The sequence below is a fragment of the Xenopus laevis genome, chromosome 7L, assembly GCF_017654675.1.
Source record: "Xenopus laevis strain J_2021 chromosome 7L, Xenopus_laevis_v10.1, whole genome shotgun sequence".
Lineage (NCBI taxonomy): Eukaryota > Metazoa > Chordata > Amphibia > Anura > Pipidae > Xenopus > Xenopus laevis.
Window position 1 is genome coordinate 110,295,856 of NC_054383.1, and position 16,953 is coordinate 110,312,808.

At 37.5% G+C, this 16,953-nt stretch overlaps 1 protein-coding gene across 1 annotated transcript in view; it reads right to left on the reverse strand.

Annotated features, from left to right (window-relative positions):
• Window positions 1–903: 903 nt before the first annotated feature.
• Window positions 904–16,953, reverse strand: part of ca11.L (carbonic anhydrase XI L homeolog) — a 162,875-nt gene continuing 146,825 nt past the window's right edge. Inside the window, exons 7-9 of the mRNA XM_041569510.1 lie at window positions 12,451–12,605; window positions 2,446–2,611; window positions 904–2,240 (exon numbers count right to left, since the gene is read on the reverse strand). Of these exons, the coding sequence (XP_041425444.1) occupies window positions 2,209–2,240; window positions 2,446–2,611; window positions 12,451–12,605 (353 nt within the window). The 3' untranslated portion in view covers window positions 904–2,208. The remainder of the gene's footprint in view (window positions 2,241–2,445; window positions 2,612–12,450; window positions 12,606–16,953) is intronic.

Consider the following 16,953-nt stretch of genomic DNA (forward strand, 5'->3'; position numbering starts at 1 on the left):
AAGGTGCTACCAGCTTCTGAAGATTCAAATTTTTGGTTTGACAGCACCCTGAGTTCTGCTTACACTCATGGCTTATATGTAAATTCATATCAGGCTGCAGAAAAAAATTTGACCCAAGCTCTTAAAGATTTGAAATTCAACCAGTATGCCTCCTGTAGTGGGCCAACATCTCCTGTTTACCAAATGTTTGTACTGAGCTGTATTGAAATGATTTGCGTGAACTTTTAGCATGTATGTATAGAGTTACAGTATATTCTGAGACAATTTGCAATTGTTTTTATTATTTGTAGTTTTTGAGTTATTCATCTTTTTATCCAGCAGTTTGCAATTTCAGCTATTGGATTGCTAGGGTCCAAATTACCCTAGCAACCATACATTGATTTGAATAAGAGACTGGGATTTGAATAGAAGAGGGCCCGAGCATAAAGACAAGTAAAAAAAAACAAGCAATAACAATACATTTATAGCATTACAGAGCATTTGTTTTTTAGATGGAGTCAATGACCCACATTTGAAAGCTGGAAAGAGTCAGAAGAAGAAGGCGAATAATTAAAAAAACTATGAAAAATAAATAATGGAAAACAATTGAAAGGTTGCTTAGAATTAACCATTCTATAACATACTTAAAGTTAACTTAAAGGTGAACCACCCCTTTAAACTGATGGTGTCATACCAGAAAGTCTGTGGAACTATTAGACGTTCTTGGGTGCCATAAAAATTCCTTGGACAGTCACATTGGGCCCTTAAGCATTCATCTGGGCAGCAATGAGACTGGGTAATATATTAAATATATAAGCTCAACACTGCACTTTTATTTGCTACTTTCCTCCATTTGCCGCTATCAATGCTATCAATAAACTTTTTTGCTTCCAGGTGTGGCCATTTAGACAAATTAATATAAAAATAATAATACAAAAATATATCTGCCAAAACATTATGATTCCAGTCACTCCTCTGAAATGGCCTGAGCCATCGAACCACTGATTTTGCACAGAGCCATAATTGATTTGAGGGATGTAATAAAGTAGGCAAGACTTGCCATGGTCTAGTAACTGGTCACAACAAATCACATTTGCTGTCATGTTGTTAATCTGTTAAAGTATGTTTTTTTAAATTCTTGTAAACCAGTTCAGTTCAAGTTCCGCCTTGAAGTTCCAACCTTTAGTCAGGGACCCACTTAGCTCATGAAATGAGTACAGATATTGTATCAGCCATTCAGCCACAGTTCCAAAATTATCTAGAGCAGCAGATATATAGTCACCCCAAATCTTATTATAACTGACCTTTATGCTGGGTTTTCAGGTATATCTAGGAGTGAAAATGACTGTTTTCATCATATCTGGCTTTAAGCTGAGCCCACTCCAAGTCAATATGTAAAAGTAGAGGAAAAAAGTCATATAAAATACACCGTATTGAGGGTTGAAATAACTGTTACAAAACTCACTCTCAAATTGTGGCAAGCAGTAGATAGGACTAGGAGTTATTGTCCTATTAAGTGACAACATAGACAAGATAAAGCTCCAATGTTACTGCTGAAAGCCATAAACCATCATAAAAGCCAATGGAATGGAGTGGAAAAGGATGAGATCGGATAGCCATAGGCTGAAGCAATATGGAGTGCTGTTATTGGTGAACTGAGATGGCCAGTATTGATTACCACATTTGCATCTCATACTTATATTATTACTGATCAAAGCAGAATAAAACTGTACAAATTCCAACAGACCTTTATTACTTTGTAGACTTAATTCTGTTTGTCTTTTAACGGAAAAGGCAGTGTCCTGTTGTATTTAGAGTCCAGGCTGGCTTTTAAAGGCAGAGATGTCAGTTATCTGGGGTACAAATCCCAGCATCCTCAAACTCATCAATGAATGGGATCTGGGCTGTGTTCTGACTTCTCTGCTCATTGGCTTTTTTCGGTGGATGAAATGAAAAGCCTTTGTATAAAACGGAGATTAAAATTTCCAACATGGCTATAATATTTTAAAAGTTGGCTCTTTATGAATAATACACAATATATTGACCCCACTTTTTATTTAAAGTGAAAGGAATGTCTATTTTTCTCCAAATCGTTTGCAAAATTTGTAAAAAGTTCCTATTGAAAAGATGAGCTTACAGTTCAAGTAACCCAGTCGCTCAGTTTCCATTCACTCCACAAAGCTTGTTTAGGTTTTTGTAGGTTGGACAGAGGTGATGGCTGGATTTGTTTTAGTTTGCATTGGAAGACGTAGGCCTATCAACTGAAAAAAAAAAGAAGATAGGAAAAGTATGTTTAGTTCAAGTCCTGTATTTACATTTCTCTTTTGTAGGAGGGCTCACTAAGATCATTTTAGAGTAATCAGCATTTATAAAATAAGATCAACAAATGATAGTATTGCAACATTAGATATTGCTTTGCTATACCCCATTCTGCCCGGAGACAAAAACAAAATATATTATTCCTACTGTGAAGTTTATAGTTGGCTCCTTTGCATTTCCGGCCTGGTTTTCGAAAGTCAAGATTCCCTCTCAGGCCTCGGTGGAAAAGTGGCTGAACTGGTCGGAAGTTGTCACTCATGCTCTGAAAGATCTGAGACGGCTGGTTCTGACTCAGTAGACGTAAAGAGTGCATCTATGCAAGAAGAAAGACAAGGTCATGGAAGAATTAAAAGCGGCAATACCAATAACTCAGAGAAAATATACATACATACAGGCCCATGTGGAAAAAATGCTAATTGCGTGTGGGTTGCGGGAAGCAGGTCTTAGTCCAAGTAGTGAAACCAGTGCAGGTCTCATTCTGGCAGGCAGAGGAGAAACATGCCTGGATTTGGACCTAGATCTGAGCCATTGCATTTGTGCAAGATGTTTCTGCCAAACGTTATACCAAATGAAGTCTTGCCCTTTCCTGGGTAAATGAACCTTTTACCCATTTATTAAAACAACTCTTATTGCAGGAAAATTTATAAAAAAACTATTTTCAAGTTCAAACACCTCTAAATCTGGTCAAATCATCATGATTTTCTTTTACACTCACCTGAGTCACTGACTTTGCACTAGGGATGCACCGAATCCAGGTTTCGGTTCGGGATTCGGGCAGGATTCGGCCTTTTTCAGCAGGATTCGGATTCGGCCGATTCCTTCTGCCCAGCCGAACCGAATCCTAATCCTAGTTTGCATATGCAAATTAGGGTTCGGATTTCGGTTCGGTATTCGGCCGAATCTTTCACAAAGGATTCGGGGGTTCGGCCGAATCCAAAATAGTGGATTCGGTGCATCCCTACTTTGGACACACCCAAATCCTTAATGATCAATGATTTCAGGGATGTAATAAAACAGGCATTACTTGTCAAGTACAAGTAACCTGTAGCAACCAACCACGTTTGCTTTCCTTTTTCAGAGTTACTTGAATTCTAAAATTTGATTGGTTTAATAAAACTGGACAGGGTCTTTGTCCCCCCCCCCAATTCGCTTCTTGGATGTGTGCAATGAATAATGGCCACCTATTCTCTTCAGTCACCTGGATAGAGCAAAATTATTAGTATATTTATTTTAATGTGCATTACTATAAAATTTATTTTGGATATTTTATAATTGGATAAATTGCTAAATAATTTGGAGGTTTAAGTGGCATTTTAATGCTATTGTTTGTGTTTTAATATTAATGCACACAGCTTTGTGCATTGTTCTACCTATATCCCTTGTCACCACAATTCTTTCACTTGAACTTATTTTGCTTTTTACCATGACTGCTTTCTCTGTCAAACTATGCCCAGTCTGCTGTCTCCTACTGTAGGTACATGAGCAGCAAGGGAATTGAAGGAGGTTATAATGCGGCCAGAATGTTCAAGCGTTTCCTCGAATGTTGAACCAGTTTCAGGACAAAGCAGAAAATGATTTTTTCCTCAGCCCCTTGATCACAAACTCTCCTTAGTAACATTTTCAGTACAGAGAAAGCAAAGTGCATTGAAGCATCAACTGGAACTGTACATCCATTTTGCCTGTGAAATTAATGGGCAACAACACCTATTTTACCACTTGTATAAATGGTATATTGCTGACACTAATAATGTCTTCTCCATCTTTATGAATTTGGTGCACCTAATACACCAAGGGGCTGATTTACTAAAACTCAAAATAATCACATTTTTTATGGAAACTCCCTTCCACAATTTGAACTCCTTTATCAATAATCTTTCTTAAAAAATCAGAGCGACAAAATGTCACAACAAAATCTTAATTCGTATTGTACGATTGAAACTTCTTTCGGATTATCAAACGAAAACCCTAAATTTTTCAGATTATCAACTGAAATCCCTAAATTTTCCTGATTATCCAGCGCCTGAAACAACTTCAGTGACATCTGCCATAGATTCATGAGCTTGACCAGTTTAAGATGGAGTATTTTCTGATTCAGATTTTTAGCAGCTTTGGGGTATGATAAATATCTAAAAATTCTAGTTTTTTTCCCAGTAAAAATGTGAGTTTTCCCCCTAAAAACCTTGACCTGAATTTTAATATATGGGGCCCCAGGTCTACAATGTTTGTAATATTTTAATTATTATTATTAACATGTATTTATATAACGCTAAAATATTTTGCAGCGCAAAAATACAGATACTCAAACGATGGCCTAACAAGACTGGAAATGGGAATTTCCTGTGGCCAACTTTAAAAGCATTGATCATTAATGTTACAGGGCTTCTGAACTTTTGGGCTAGTACAATAAGTTCAGTATATAAAATACAGGTATTGGACCAGTTATCCTGAATGCTTGAGACCCAGGGTTTTCCAGATAAGTGGTCTTTCCATTTGGTCTTGACTAAAGTTGGCCATAGATGTTGAGATTTTTAAAAGATCCGATCCTCATCGTGAGACCACGACTTTCTCGGAACGATCGTACAATCGTACGAATTTACCATCAACTAAAACCTGACTGACCTGGCCGATCAATTTCCTGACAGATGTCGGCCGAAAAATCGTAAGATGTTCGATAGTTTGACCGCACGATAATTTCGAAGGATTGGACATACTTCGCTAAAATCCGTCATTCGGCAAGAAGAATCGTCGCGTTTATGGGGAGCTTAAGGATGAGTTATATCTTAGTTTGGATCAAGAACAAGGTAGTGTTTTATTATTATAGAGAAAAAGGAAATTTTTTAAAAAAGGAAATGTTTTTAAAATTGTGAATTTTTACCAAAATGGAGTCAATGGGAGAGGGACTTCCCATAATATGAAGCTTTCTGTATAACAGGTTTCCAGATAACAGAATCCATACATGTACAGCATTTCTACCCATGTCTTTTTAGGCTTTAGTTCTATAAACCTTTGCCCTAAGTCAATGTCTTTTAATCTTTGGATCCCAGAAGTTGCTCCTTTCCAGTTTCAATGCTAAGCCACACAAAATCAGCTCAATCTCAATGCATCTAAATCTGAATAGCAGGCACGTTTTTTTCTGTACAAAAACTCTTCCATGTTGGCGAGCTGCTGAAAGTGTTTCTGCTTGTCCAAAAATAATGACATACAAAATCCCAAACAAGTCTCCTACAAAGTCATAATGCATTTATTTTATTGTTGTTCCCTTACAGATACTGCAGAGGGGTGTGCATAACAAGCAAACATATCTGCCATCCATCTCCCAGCTTAACAACACAACAGCCCAGGGGTGAAATTCTCTCAAATGAAGTGCAGATGCTATATCGAGCCACAGCCAGTGAGTTATAGAGAGCAAGCTGATTGTCATTCTGTGCGGCTGGCTGCTATTTACTAATGACATGAATTCTCAACCCATGTGATCTTGTATAAGCATGTTAATTATACACATTCTGATCATTTCAAAACTGCTTTACAGCAGAAATAAGCAGACTAATCTAAAGGTTATGCCATTATTGTGATATTGTTAAATTCCAATGCAGTCAGCACTGTTCCGGGACTTATTATACATACCAATAGGTACATACTGACAAGCATTTCCAAGCTGTCCCCAGCAGACATAGGGGATAGAAGGCTGGACAAAGCAACAGATAGAGAGAGATATACTGGAGCCCAGAAGGCACATAGATGGGGCACCAGAGAAAAAATGGGTGAGTGGAAATATGAAACAAGTACAAGGGAGAAAAGTAGAAAGCAGTAACAAAACATAGAGAGAAAGCAGGAGACAAAACAAGGGACAATAAGAAAACTTGTAAAGAGAAAGTAAACAGCAAAGAAGGAAGAATGGAAAGTTCCAGTTGTGAGTACATTAATATAGCTGATAATATCTCTATCTATCTATCTATCTATCTATCTATCTATCTATCTATCTATCTATCTATCTATCTATATCAATCTATTATCTATATAAATATTAATCTATTATCTATCAATCATCTACTTATACTATCTATTATCTATCTATCTATCTATCTATCTATCTATCTATCTATCTATCTATCTATCTATCTATCTATCTATCTATCTAGAGAGAAAGAGCAAAGTAGAAAGTAAACAGCAAAGAAGGAAGAATGGAAAGTTCCAAAATCAAAAAAAGTTCACAACTGTGAGTACTTTAATATAGCTGATAATATCTCTCTCTCTCTCTCTCTCTCTCTCTCTCTCTCTCTCTCTCTCTCTCTCTCTCTCTCTCTCTCTCTCTCTCTCTCTCTCTCTCTCTCTCTCTATTATCAATCTATGTGACTGTGATCTTTCTATCTATTATCTATCTATCTATCTGTCTGTCTGTCTGTCTGTCTGTCTGTCTGTCTGTCTATCTATTATCTATCTATCTATCTATCTATCTATCTATCTATCTGTCTGTCTATCTATCTATCTATCTATCTATCTATATATCATCTATCTATCTATATCAATCTATTATCTATATATATATTAATCTATTATCTATCAATCATCTATCTATCTATCTATCTATCTATCTATCTATCTATCTATCTATCTATCTATCTATCTAGAGAGAAAGAGTAAAGTAGAAAGTAAACAGCAAAGAAGGAAGAATGGAAAGTTCCAAAATCAAAAAAAATTCACAACTGTGAGTATTTTAATATAGCTGATAATCTCTCTCTCTCTCTCTCTCTCTCTCTCTCTCTCTCTCTCTCTCTCTCTCTCTCTCTCTCTCATCTATCTATCTATCTATCTATCTATCTATCTATTATCTATCTATCTGACTATGATCTATTTATCTATCATCTATCTATCTGTCTTGATCCATAGGATATTTTATATTTATTGAAATGCAGGTTTAATTTGATATTGTACATGGCATGTTACTGTGTGTTCTATTTTTATTTGCAGCATGAATGCCATAATTATATAAATTAGTTCTCGCTATGGAAACTGTGGTTACTATGGATTATTGCTTGAAACAAAATGCAGCAGGTGCAATAGGTGATAATACTAAAACTGCTGACACCCAAGACAGTTCTTGTAGCTCATAACAAATACACCGATCTGCCGCGCTTTCACACTTTGGTTTTCAAAGGGGGAAAAAAAACCTGTTTACTTAATTTTATTTTTATAATTCTCTTTGCAGTAATGCTTTGAGTTTAAGGTTATTATTTTTCTTATTATTTTGGGGAAAATTTATAGCTGCAGATAAAAGCAAATATTAAAAAAAACAGCAAATTGCAATTTACAGTCATTAACTGGAAAACATAAAGCGGTTTCTGTGAGCCCATAATTAGGTTTGTTTTGCCTGTGATACCCTTGCTATTCTACGCTCCATAATATGATCACATTTTATTATCAAGTAAGTGAGTGGAATATTAAGTCCTTTACTGGCAAAGGACATTTCAACAATACACTTACACACCACACACAGGGCACAAGCAGGGAAAGTCTCTTCAGTCTCTGAATTATGCTGTCACGTGGCCAGTATTTTGGTGGTCTGGACAAGAAAATTGGGACAAATGTATTAAATGGGATAGGAAGATAACAATGAAAGGCTGGTGTTGTTTTTCTCCAGAAAAGCAGAAATCTTGTGACTGAACTACCATGAAAAGGGATATGTAGTGCATGGAAGTTCATGGAAAGTCATTACAACTTTTAGTATGTTATAGAATGGTTGATTCTTACCATATTTTCAATTGGTCTTCATTTTGTATTTCTTATAGTTTTCAATTGTTTGCTTTTTTTTGCGACTCTTTCAAGCTTTAAAAGGGGGTCACTGACCCCAGCAACCAAACACTATTGCTCTGTGAGGTTACAATTTTATTGAACTGCTACTTTCCATTACTTACAGTGCCTTTCTATTCAGCCCCTATCCAGTTTCTCATTCAAACTATTGCCTGGTTGCTTGGGTAATTTGAGCCCTAGCAACCAGATAGCTTCTGATATTCTAAACTGGACATCTGCTGAAGAAAAAGCTAAATAATTGAAAAAACACAGAAAATAAAAAGTGAAGACAAATTGTAAAATCATACCTCCCAACATTTTGGAAATAAAAAGAGGGCCAAAAAAGTTGCCATACCCACTGGCCACGCCCGTTTTTGTGACCACACCCCTAATTACCATGTTCATTTAACAAAATTTGGCAGGTTATGAAAGTTTGAGCATATTTTTTTTTAGGTATTACAGTTTTGCTAGTGAAGGTGAATTGCCCTTTAAGCTGTGAGTCTAACGTCTCCCAAGGGACCTGTTATGTTATATTGTTATAATTACTTATTTGCTTATCTCAAAACGGTTACAAAAGTATCTTAGCTTCTGCTGTGGCTGTTCTGGGCTCTCTGCCAAAAGCCAATTAAGTTAGAAAATGTGTTTCTTTTTCTGGCTGTTCGGTGCAGAGAAAAACAGAACTTTCCAGGACAAATGAGGGACTGTGGGTTGAGCTTTTAAAAGAGGGACTGTCCCTCTAAAAACTGGACAGTTAGGAAGTATGTATTGTCTCAGAATATCAAGTTCTACATCATGGCTAAAAGTTCATTTTTAGTGAACAAGTAGCAAATGTTATATGGGGTGAAGTGCAATGTGCAAAAACCACTATGCTTTGCCTACTTTTTCTTGCTTGGTTATATTTCTTTTAAATGAAACCTAAAGTGTCTTTAAAGAACTCTCTGACTTCAAGGATAGCTGCAGGGCCAGGTATTACAGAGGTTGATTATCTAATAAAAAAATTGCCTCAATATAGCCTGCTCCCGTTGTCTGATATTATGCTTGATTGTACTTGTCTCTAAATGGAAGGATCATATTCCCCAGCCTCGCACAGATCCCTCCAAGCTTACACTCCCTGCACCTGAGATCATAGTGTTCCGATTTTTCATTGTCCTCTGAAACAAAGACATATGACTCTTCATTGAATAAAGACTCTCTTTCAGCTTTCAAGTTTTCTATTATGATATGTGTCCAGCGGAATTTCGGTCCGAGATATGCTAATGATATTGTCTTGTAAAGTTTTTTGTTTGGGGGTATAGTTTTATATAGGATTCGACCTATTTCAGCAGGATTCGGATTCGGCTGAATCCTTCTTCCACCTCATCCAAATCAGAATTTGCATATGCAAATTAGGGGCGCGGAGGGAAATTGCATGACATTTTGTCATACCTCCTGTATTTGGATTTGGTTCGGGATTCGGCCAAATCTTTCGCGAAGGATTCGCGAATCCAAAATAGTGGATTTGGTGCATCCCTAATAGTTTTCCCCTTTACCCCTGTACAACCTGCCTTGCACAGCTATTTCTTGCTAAAGGTGCTGTTGGAGGTTTTGAAAGCCAATTTTTTCTGCCCAGAAAATAATGCTACAAGTACTCTGGAACACTTTGGAGGTTATTTACTAAAACTCAAATTTTTAATGAAAAAAAACAAATTTTTTCGAGATTTATTATACCCTGTAAAAAGCCAGAATCCAAAAACCCAGCATCTCAAACCTGTCGAGGTCATGTATAAATCAATGGCAGATGTCCCTATCCCAATTTGAAGATATCATTGTTTGGACTGGGTTTAGCCAGGGATGCACCGAATCCAGGATTTGGTTTGGGATTAGAGCAGGATTCAGCCTTTTTCAGCAAGATTCGGATTCCGCCGAATCCTTGTGCCTGGCCGAACCGAATCCTAATTTACATATGTATATTAGGGAAGGGTAGGGAAATCATGTGACTTTTTGCCACAAAAGAAGAATTTTCTCCACTTTTCCCTTTCCTTTCCTTAATAAATAGGCTTATTTATCAAAATTCAAATTTGTGTAATGTTAGAGTTTGTTTCTAAATCAAACAAACTCTCGTTTCTTTCAAAAAACATTCAAATGTTTACTTATTTATTAAAAAATCTAAATACACAAAAATTTGATTGAAAATAATTTTGAAACACTACCTCAAATTTGTACACTATTTATCATTTCCAATGGGTTGAAAAAAAACTCGCACTGAAAAAAATGCTTTAAATTTGCCAAAGATAGCTCCCATTGACTTCTATAATATTTTAATTTTCCTCTGTAATAATATAATAAATACCTTGTACTTGATCCCAAATAAGATATCCCTGAAAGAGGCAGAACAATCCTATTGGGTTTAATGAATGGTAAATTATTTTTTAGTAGACTTAAGATATGGAGATCCATATTACAAAAAGACCCCTTATCCAGAAAACCCCAGGTCCTGAGCTTCTAGATAACAGGTCCCATACCTGTATATTTTGTACTAAGGCAGTACTTTTGGGACCTGAACTCTCTTCATTTGTATATGGCCCCTGTACTTTCCAATACTTTTTCCTGTTGTAAAAGCCTTTTAACCTTTAAAGTATTTCATTTATGGCTGATACAGTATATTGATTGTTGTCAGAGCTGACAGCCTTGGGTCTGCAGACCAGTAACTGTGAATGCACTGCATGGGATTCATTTGCTCTCTCGCTTGCTTACTGTCTGTTTGTATATTTATGTATATAATATCTAGCATGAACGGCTTGGATCAGACAGATATAGAATTCAGCAGGAATGAATTTATGCAAGAAACATTTATTTATTGTAGTTTGAACTACACAAGTTGCTTAGTTGTCCAGACTTTCTTATGATAAAAGGACAGACCTGAAGTACTCTGGCTACATAGGTACACACCTATTATTATTAATAATAAGGGAGAAATACATTTGATACCTTTTTGCTGGTACTCAGTACTTGAGTTATCACCTGCAGTAGAAGTTACATGCCCTGCTATAGTGCTTACTCTCTGGTTGTAATAGTAAGTTTCATCACCAGGACAGTTCAACTTGGTGACCCTCAGCAGGGCCAAAAATTGCGCCATGGAGATTAAGAAACTGGCATAAAGTTATATGGGTAAACAGGGCAATTCCAGTCCGACTTTTGGTTGGCCCCAGCAATTGTGGATATGGACTGAAAAATACTATGCTGGTGATTGGAATAAACATCTTCCTGGTATTTCTATAGAAATACTCAATTTCTGCTGCATTTTGGTGAAGCAGTGGGGGCAGAGTAAAAGACTTTTATTAAGTCATGGGTAGTACTAGAAATAGGTGGAAAGAGCAAAATGAATGTTGCATTGATAGAATAGCGGAGAGTTCATACCCACAAGTAGATATGAGAAGTACTGACCTTACTCTGTGATATTTATGCCTGCTCAAGCCTAGCCTAATTACCATTTAAGTTCCACTGATGAGCAACTCCCTGCAGGATCTAAAACAAATACAGGCCATGATGCTTGCCTTTTGATTTTTTGGCAATGGTCAGACACACCTGTTTACATCTTTGGGGCAAATTCACTAACCTCCGAAAATTCGCCAGTGACTGCTTCGCTCACATCGCAACACTTCGCCAGGTGTAGATTTGCCTGGACAACGCTAATTCACTAAAATCGGTTATTGCGTCCTAGGTGCCGAACGCTGGCGAAGTAGTACTGGTGTTACTGCGGCAAGCGAATCGAAGTTGCGCTAGCATTACCTAATTACCTAATTGCATACATCGGGATGTTAAAGTTGAATAGACGTATATGTTGCAGGCAATACATTCAACTACACAAGCCCGGGAAACCTTAATAAAATAAATAGAGTTGTTATATTGCCCTACACATGAGCCCAGTGTATAGTTTATGTGCTATATGTTAGGAAATGTAGGGGGGAAGCCGGGTACTCCAGATAAAATTTACGATCTTTTGCAGCCTATCACCCTGAAACATGAAAAGTCGCCAACGTTTTTTGTGAAAATTTCAATTATTTTTTGAGGAACTCCTATCTACTCTATTGCACTTGGCCTGGTCTGAGGTGGTGAAGGAAAGTCTAGCGCAAGAGGTAACGTTCAGTAAAATCTGCATCCTAGTGAATTTGCGTAGTTACGTCTATTCGACAGAGCGCAACTTCGCCAGGCATAAGGGAGCAAATTACCGCTAGAGTCTATCTCCTTCGCTAGCGAAGTTACTCCTGCACCCGTTAGTAAATCGGCGAAGTCACGCTGTCGAATTTTCCCTTACGTTTAGTCACTTTGCCCTTAAGTAAATCTGCCCCTTTATGTTTAGTTTGTAGAGAAAAAGGTGACGCTTACCTGCATTGAGGTGATGTTTAGGGGCCTGTCGATTATAATCCAGGTAACAGTCTCATAGCAAGGAGGAATGGTCATAGATCCCTGATAAGTCAAAAATCCAAAGGTCTCTGGATACAGGTCTTCAATGGATAGATCTTGAATGTCAGTGGCTTCATCTGTTAAAATATATATATATATATATCTATTACATTACTTATTAGCAAAATATACCTTTAGTTGTATAAAGAGTCAAAAACATAAAAGGGCTCATTTACTTGCCGTCTCTGCAATTTCCCTGCAGTCAGTTGCATGTAAAACCACTTTAACTAAAGGGATTGTGCACCTTTGGGTTAACTTTTAGGGGCAAATTCATCAAGGGTCGAATATCGAGGGTTAATTAACCCTCATAACATTGGGTTCGGTAGCTTTTAGGTGGCGAACTAGGGGGTCGAAGTTTTTTCTTAAAGAGACAGTACTTCGACTATCGAATGGTCGAATAGTCGAGCGATTTTTAGTTCGAATCCTTCAGTTCGAAGTCATAGTCAAAGGTCGAAGTAGCCCATTCGATGGTCGAAGTAGCCAAAAAAACACTTCGAAATTCAAAGTTTTTTTTCTTCTATTCCTTCACTTGAAGTTAATGAATTGGCCCCTTAGTATGAGTGTGGCATTCTAAGAGAATTTGCAATTGGTTTTCATTTTTTATTATTTGTAGTTTTAAAGTTATTTATTTTTTTATTCAGCAGCTTTCCAGTTTGCAATTTCAGCAATCTGGTTGCTAGGTTCCAAATTACCCTAGCGAGCATGCAATGATTTGATAAGAGACTGGAGTATGAATAGGCGCAGTCCTGAGTAGAAACATGAATAAAACAAAGTAGCAATAACAATAAAATTGTAGCCTTACAGAGCATTTGTTTTTTAGATACCGTATATACTCGAGTAAAAGCCGACCCGAGTATAAGCCGAGGTACCTAATTTTACCTATGAAAACTGGGAAAACTTATTGACTCGAGTATAAGCCTAGACACAACTAAGACCGTTAGACAAGCAGGATCCTATTTGTATTTGTAGATAGATATATTTAATAATATTATTTAAACCTTTGCGTTTTAAAAAAACAGTATGGGATTGCAGCATCCATGGCTTGGTAACATTAATACCATTCTGTAGTTTCATAAAAGAAAAAATGTTAAAATGATATCCCCTTTGTTTAGTCTTTTAATTTAAAATTGCCAAGGTATTTTACTGCTTTGTATGACTGAGAACTTGCAAACAAATCAATATCAAAGTGTATTCTGGTCATTCTCACGTGAGTTCCAGTATAAACATTGTGATTTATGTTTTGAAAATTAGAATTGTTAAAAATGACAGACAAAGCAGACAAGTAGCACCTGCAATATTTTACAATTTTAGCACTGTAGCTGCATCTGTTTTTGTGTGCAAATAAGTGGCAAAATAAAGTGGTGAGAACAAACAGCGCAACGGTGGGAGCAGCAGCATGATCAGTGACGTCAGCGTCTGCTACTGAGTCAGCGTATGCTACTGAATCAGCGTGTGCGCTACTGAGTCCCATGCCCCTGCACCTCGGTTGGGGCCCGCAACCCATCAATGGGGCCCCCTGATCCTGAGGAGCCAACGGAGAACACCCCCCTCCCTGCCAGAAACAATGATGCTTACCCGCGGCGCAGGAGGAGCAGCAGTGCACAACTTTGCGCAAGGAGTGTGGCGCCATATCGATACCGGCTGAAGTGTATGTGGCGCGCACGCTGACGTTACAGATCATGTGGGTTTTGATGTAGATTCCCCACTGATCGCGCTGCTGCTCCCACCTTTGCGCTGTTTGTTTTGGGGGTGCGAGATCAAATGTGCTGCTGCGAACCTTCCCACAGAGGAGGAGAAAGCTTGTTTGGAGCTTTGGCGGAATGTGCACTGCCACTGACTCGAGTATAAGCCGAGGTAGAATTTTTCAGCACATTTTTTGTGCTGAAAAACTCGGCTTATACTCGAGTATATACGGTAATAATAATAAAGACCAACGGAAAAGTTGCTTTGAAGTGGCCATTCTATAACATGCTAAAAGTTCACTTAAAGCTAAACCATTCCTTTAAATATTAATGTGATCAAATCAATAGAATAATTTGATTCACTGAGAATTTCTGCAGTCAAACGCATTCTGATGACCCATTATTAAGTTAGATAAATGTATTAATTAGAAACATTCCTTATTTTTCAGGTTTTGATAAATGGGAAGAAATCGGACTGCTGAGAATTCCCCTTGATACTCTCAGTTTGATCTTTCATGAATCTGCGGATATGTGTTCATTTGGTATCTCCGCACTGATTCTCATACATTTTTAAATGATATTCCGATTCCTGACACATATTAGAGGGCTTTGAACCATGTGCTGTGAAAATATGTTTCAGAACAGTTGTAGGAATGAATTATGCAATTTGGAAATGAAGTGCACTGATAGAACTGCAAAGAAAATGAAGCCTGAATTTGGCGATTAGCTCTTCTGTCATATAGAAAACCACTTCTGAGATGTTTTCATTTTCAAGACTGTCGCCGTGTACCTGGGAATCTGCCTCCTTGGCAATTCATAGTATAGCTCCAAACACTTCTGATATTCTCATAAACTGACAGTGATGTTCTTTCAATGAACTAGTTTTCCTCTTACTTTTTAAATCAGATACTGCAGTTGCTTTTGTGCAAATTTTCCTGAAGTCAGTTGTGCACAAAACCCCATTCATTAAAGCGGCGGTTCACCTTTAAAGCGATACTGTCATGGGAAAAAATGTTTTTTTTTTTTTAAATGCATCAGTTAATAGTCCTGCTCCAGCAGAATTCTGCACTGAAATACGTTTCTCCAAAGAGCAAACAGATTTTTTTTATATTTAATTTTTAAATCTGACATGGGGCTAGACATATTGTCAGTTTCCCAGCTGCCCCAAGTCATGTGACTTGTGCTCTGATAAACTTCAGTCACTCTTTACTGCTGTACTGCAAGCTGGAGTGATATTATCCCCTCCCCCCCAGCAGCCTAACAACTGAGCAATGGAAAGGTAACCAGATAGCAGCTCCCTAACACAAGATAACAGCTGCCTGGTAGATCTAAAAACAGCACTCAGTAGTAAAACCCCAGGTCCCACTGAGACACATTCAGTTACATTGAGAAGGAGAAACAACAGCCTTCCAGAAAGCAGTTCCATCCTAAAGTGCTGGCTCTTTCTGAAAGCACATGACCAGGCAAAATGACCTGAGATGGCTGCCTACACAACCAATAGTTCAACTTAAAAAAAATACACTTGCTGGTTCAGGAATTCAATTTTATATTGTAGAGTGAATTATTTGCAGTAAAAACAAGTGTAATTTAGAAATAAAAAATACATCATAAAAATCATGACAGAATCCCTTTAAGTTTATTTTTTAGTATGTTACAGAATGGGCAATTCTAAGCAACTTTTCAATTGGTCTTCATTATTTATTTTTTATTTAATTATTTGCCTTTCCAGCTTTCAAATATAGGTCACTGACCCCTGTCTAAAAAACAAATGCTCTGTAAAGCTACAAATGTATTGTTATTGCTGCTTTGTATTACTCATCTTTCTATGTAGGCCTCTCCTATTCATATTTCAGTCTCTTGCATGCATGGCTGCATGGGTAATTTGGAGCCTAGCAACACTATCTGCTAACACCAGTGTCGGACTGGCCCACCGGGATACCAGGAAAACTCCCAGTGGGCCCAGGTGTCAGTGGGCCCTCATGCTTCTTAATATTGGGCCTATTTCATGGCCATTCCTTATTTCTATGAGAACAAAGAGGCTAAATAGATGGACTAATAGATTATAGTATGTAAAGAAAAGAGACTAGGAGAATAGAGGTTGAGTGAGGTGAGGAAGAAAATAGTACTGAGAGTGGGCCCCTGATCTAAAATTTTTTGGTGGGCCCATGGTCTAAAGTTTTTTTGGTGAGCCCCTGGTGTTACAGTCCAACACTGGCTAACACCCAATTGCTCCTGACTTGCAACAGGTAAAATAACTGAAATAACTGGTTGCCCCTCGTCAATGCAAAGGGTTTATTGTGAAGTTAAAACTGTCAGCCCACGTCAACCAACTCTACAGCTTCCCAGCAGCTCTACACTGTCTTAATGGCATTTGTTAAAACTTTTGCCAAGCTTAGTAATTTAAAAATATGGATTCGCTTCTCTATTCAGTTGTTTGCCTTCCCTCTTTAAAATGTTTCTTTTATTCTAAGATTTATTCTGTTCAGCTGAAGCCACGATGTGCCACAGTTTTATGAAAGTTGTTCTAAGCAGATGCTTACAGACATAAATGCCGGCTGCACGCTGGCAAAACCTATAAACAGCATGTAGTTTCATGATTTTTCACGCAAGTTGTAGGACTAGCCTTTATGTAACATTTTTTTTTAAAAAAATCTACATTTTATTGAGTGACCAAAATTGCCATGTGCTTTTTTTTCATACTCTAGACTGGCATATTACCCCACTACAGGAGCGACACTCAAAT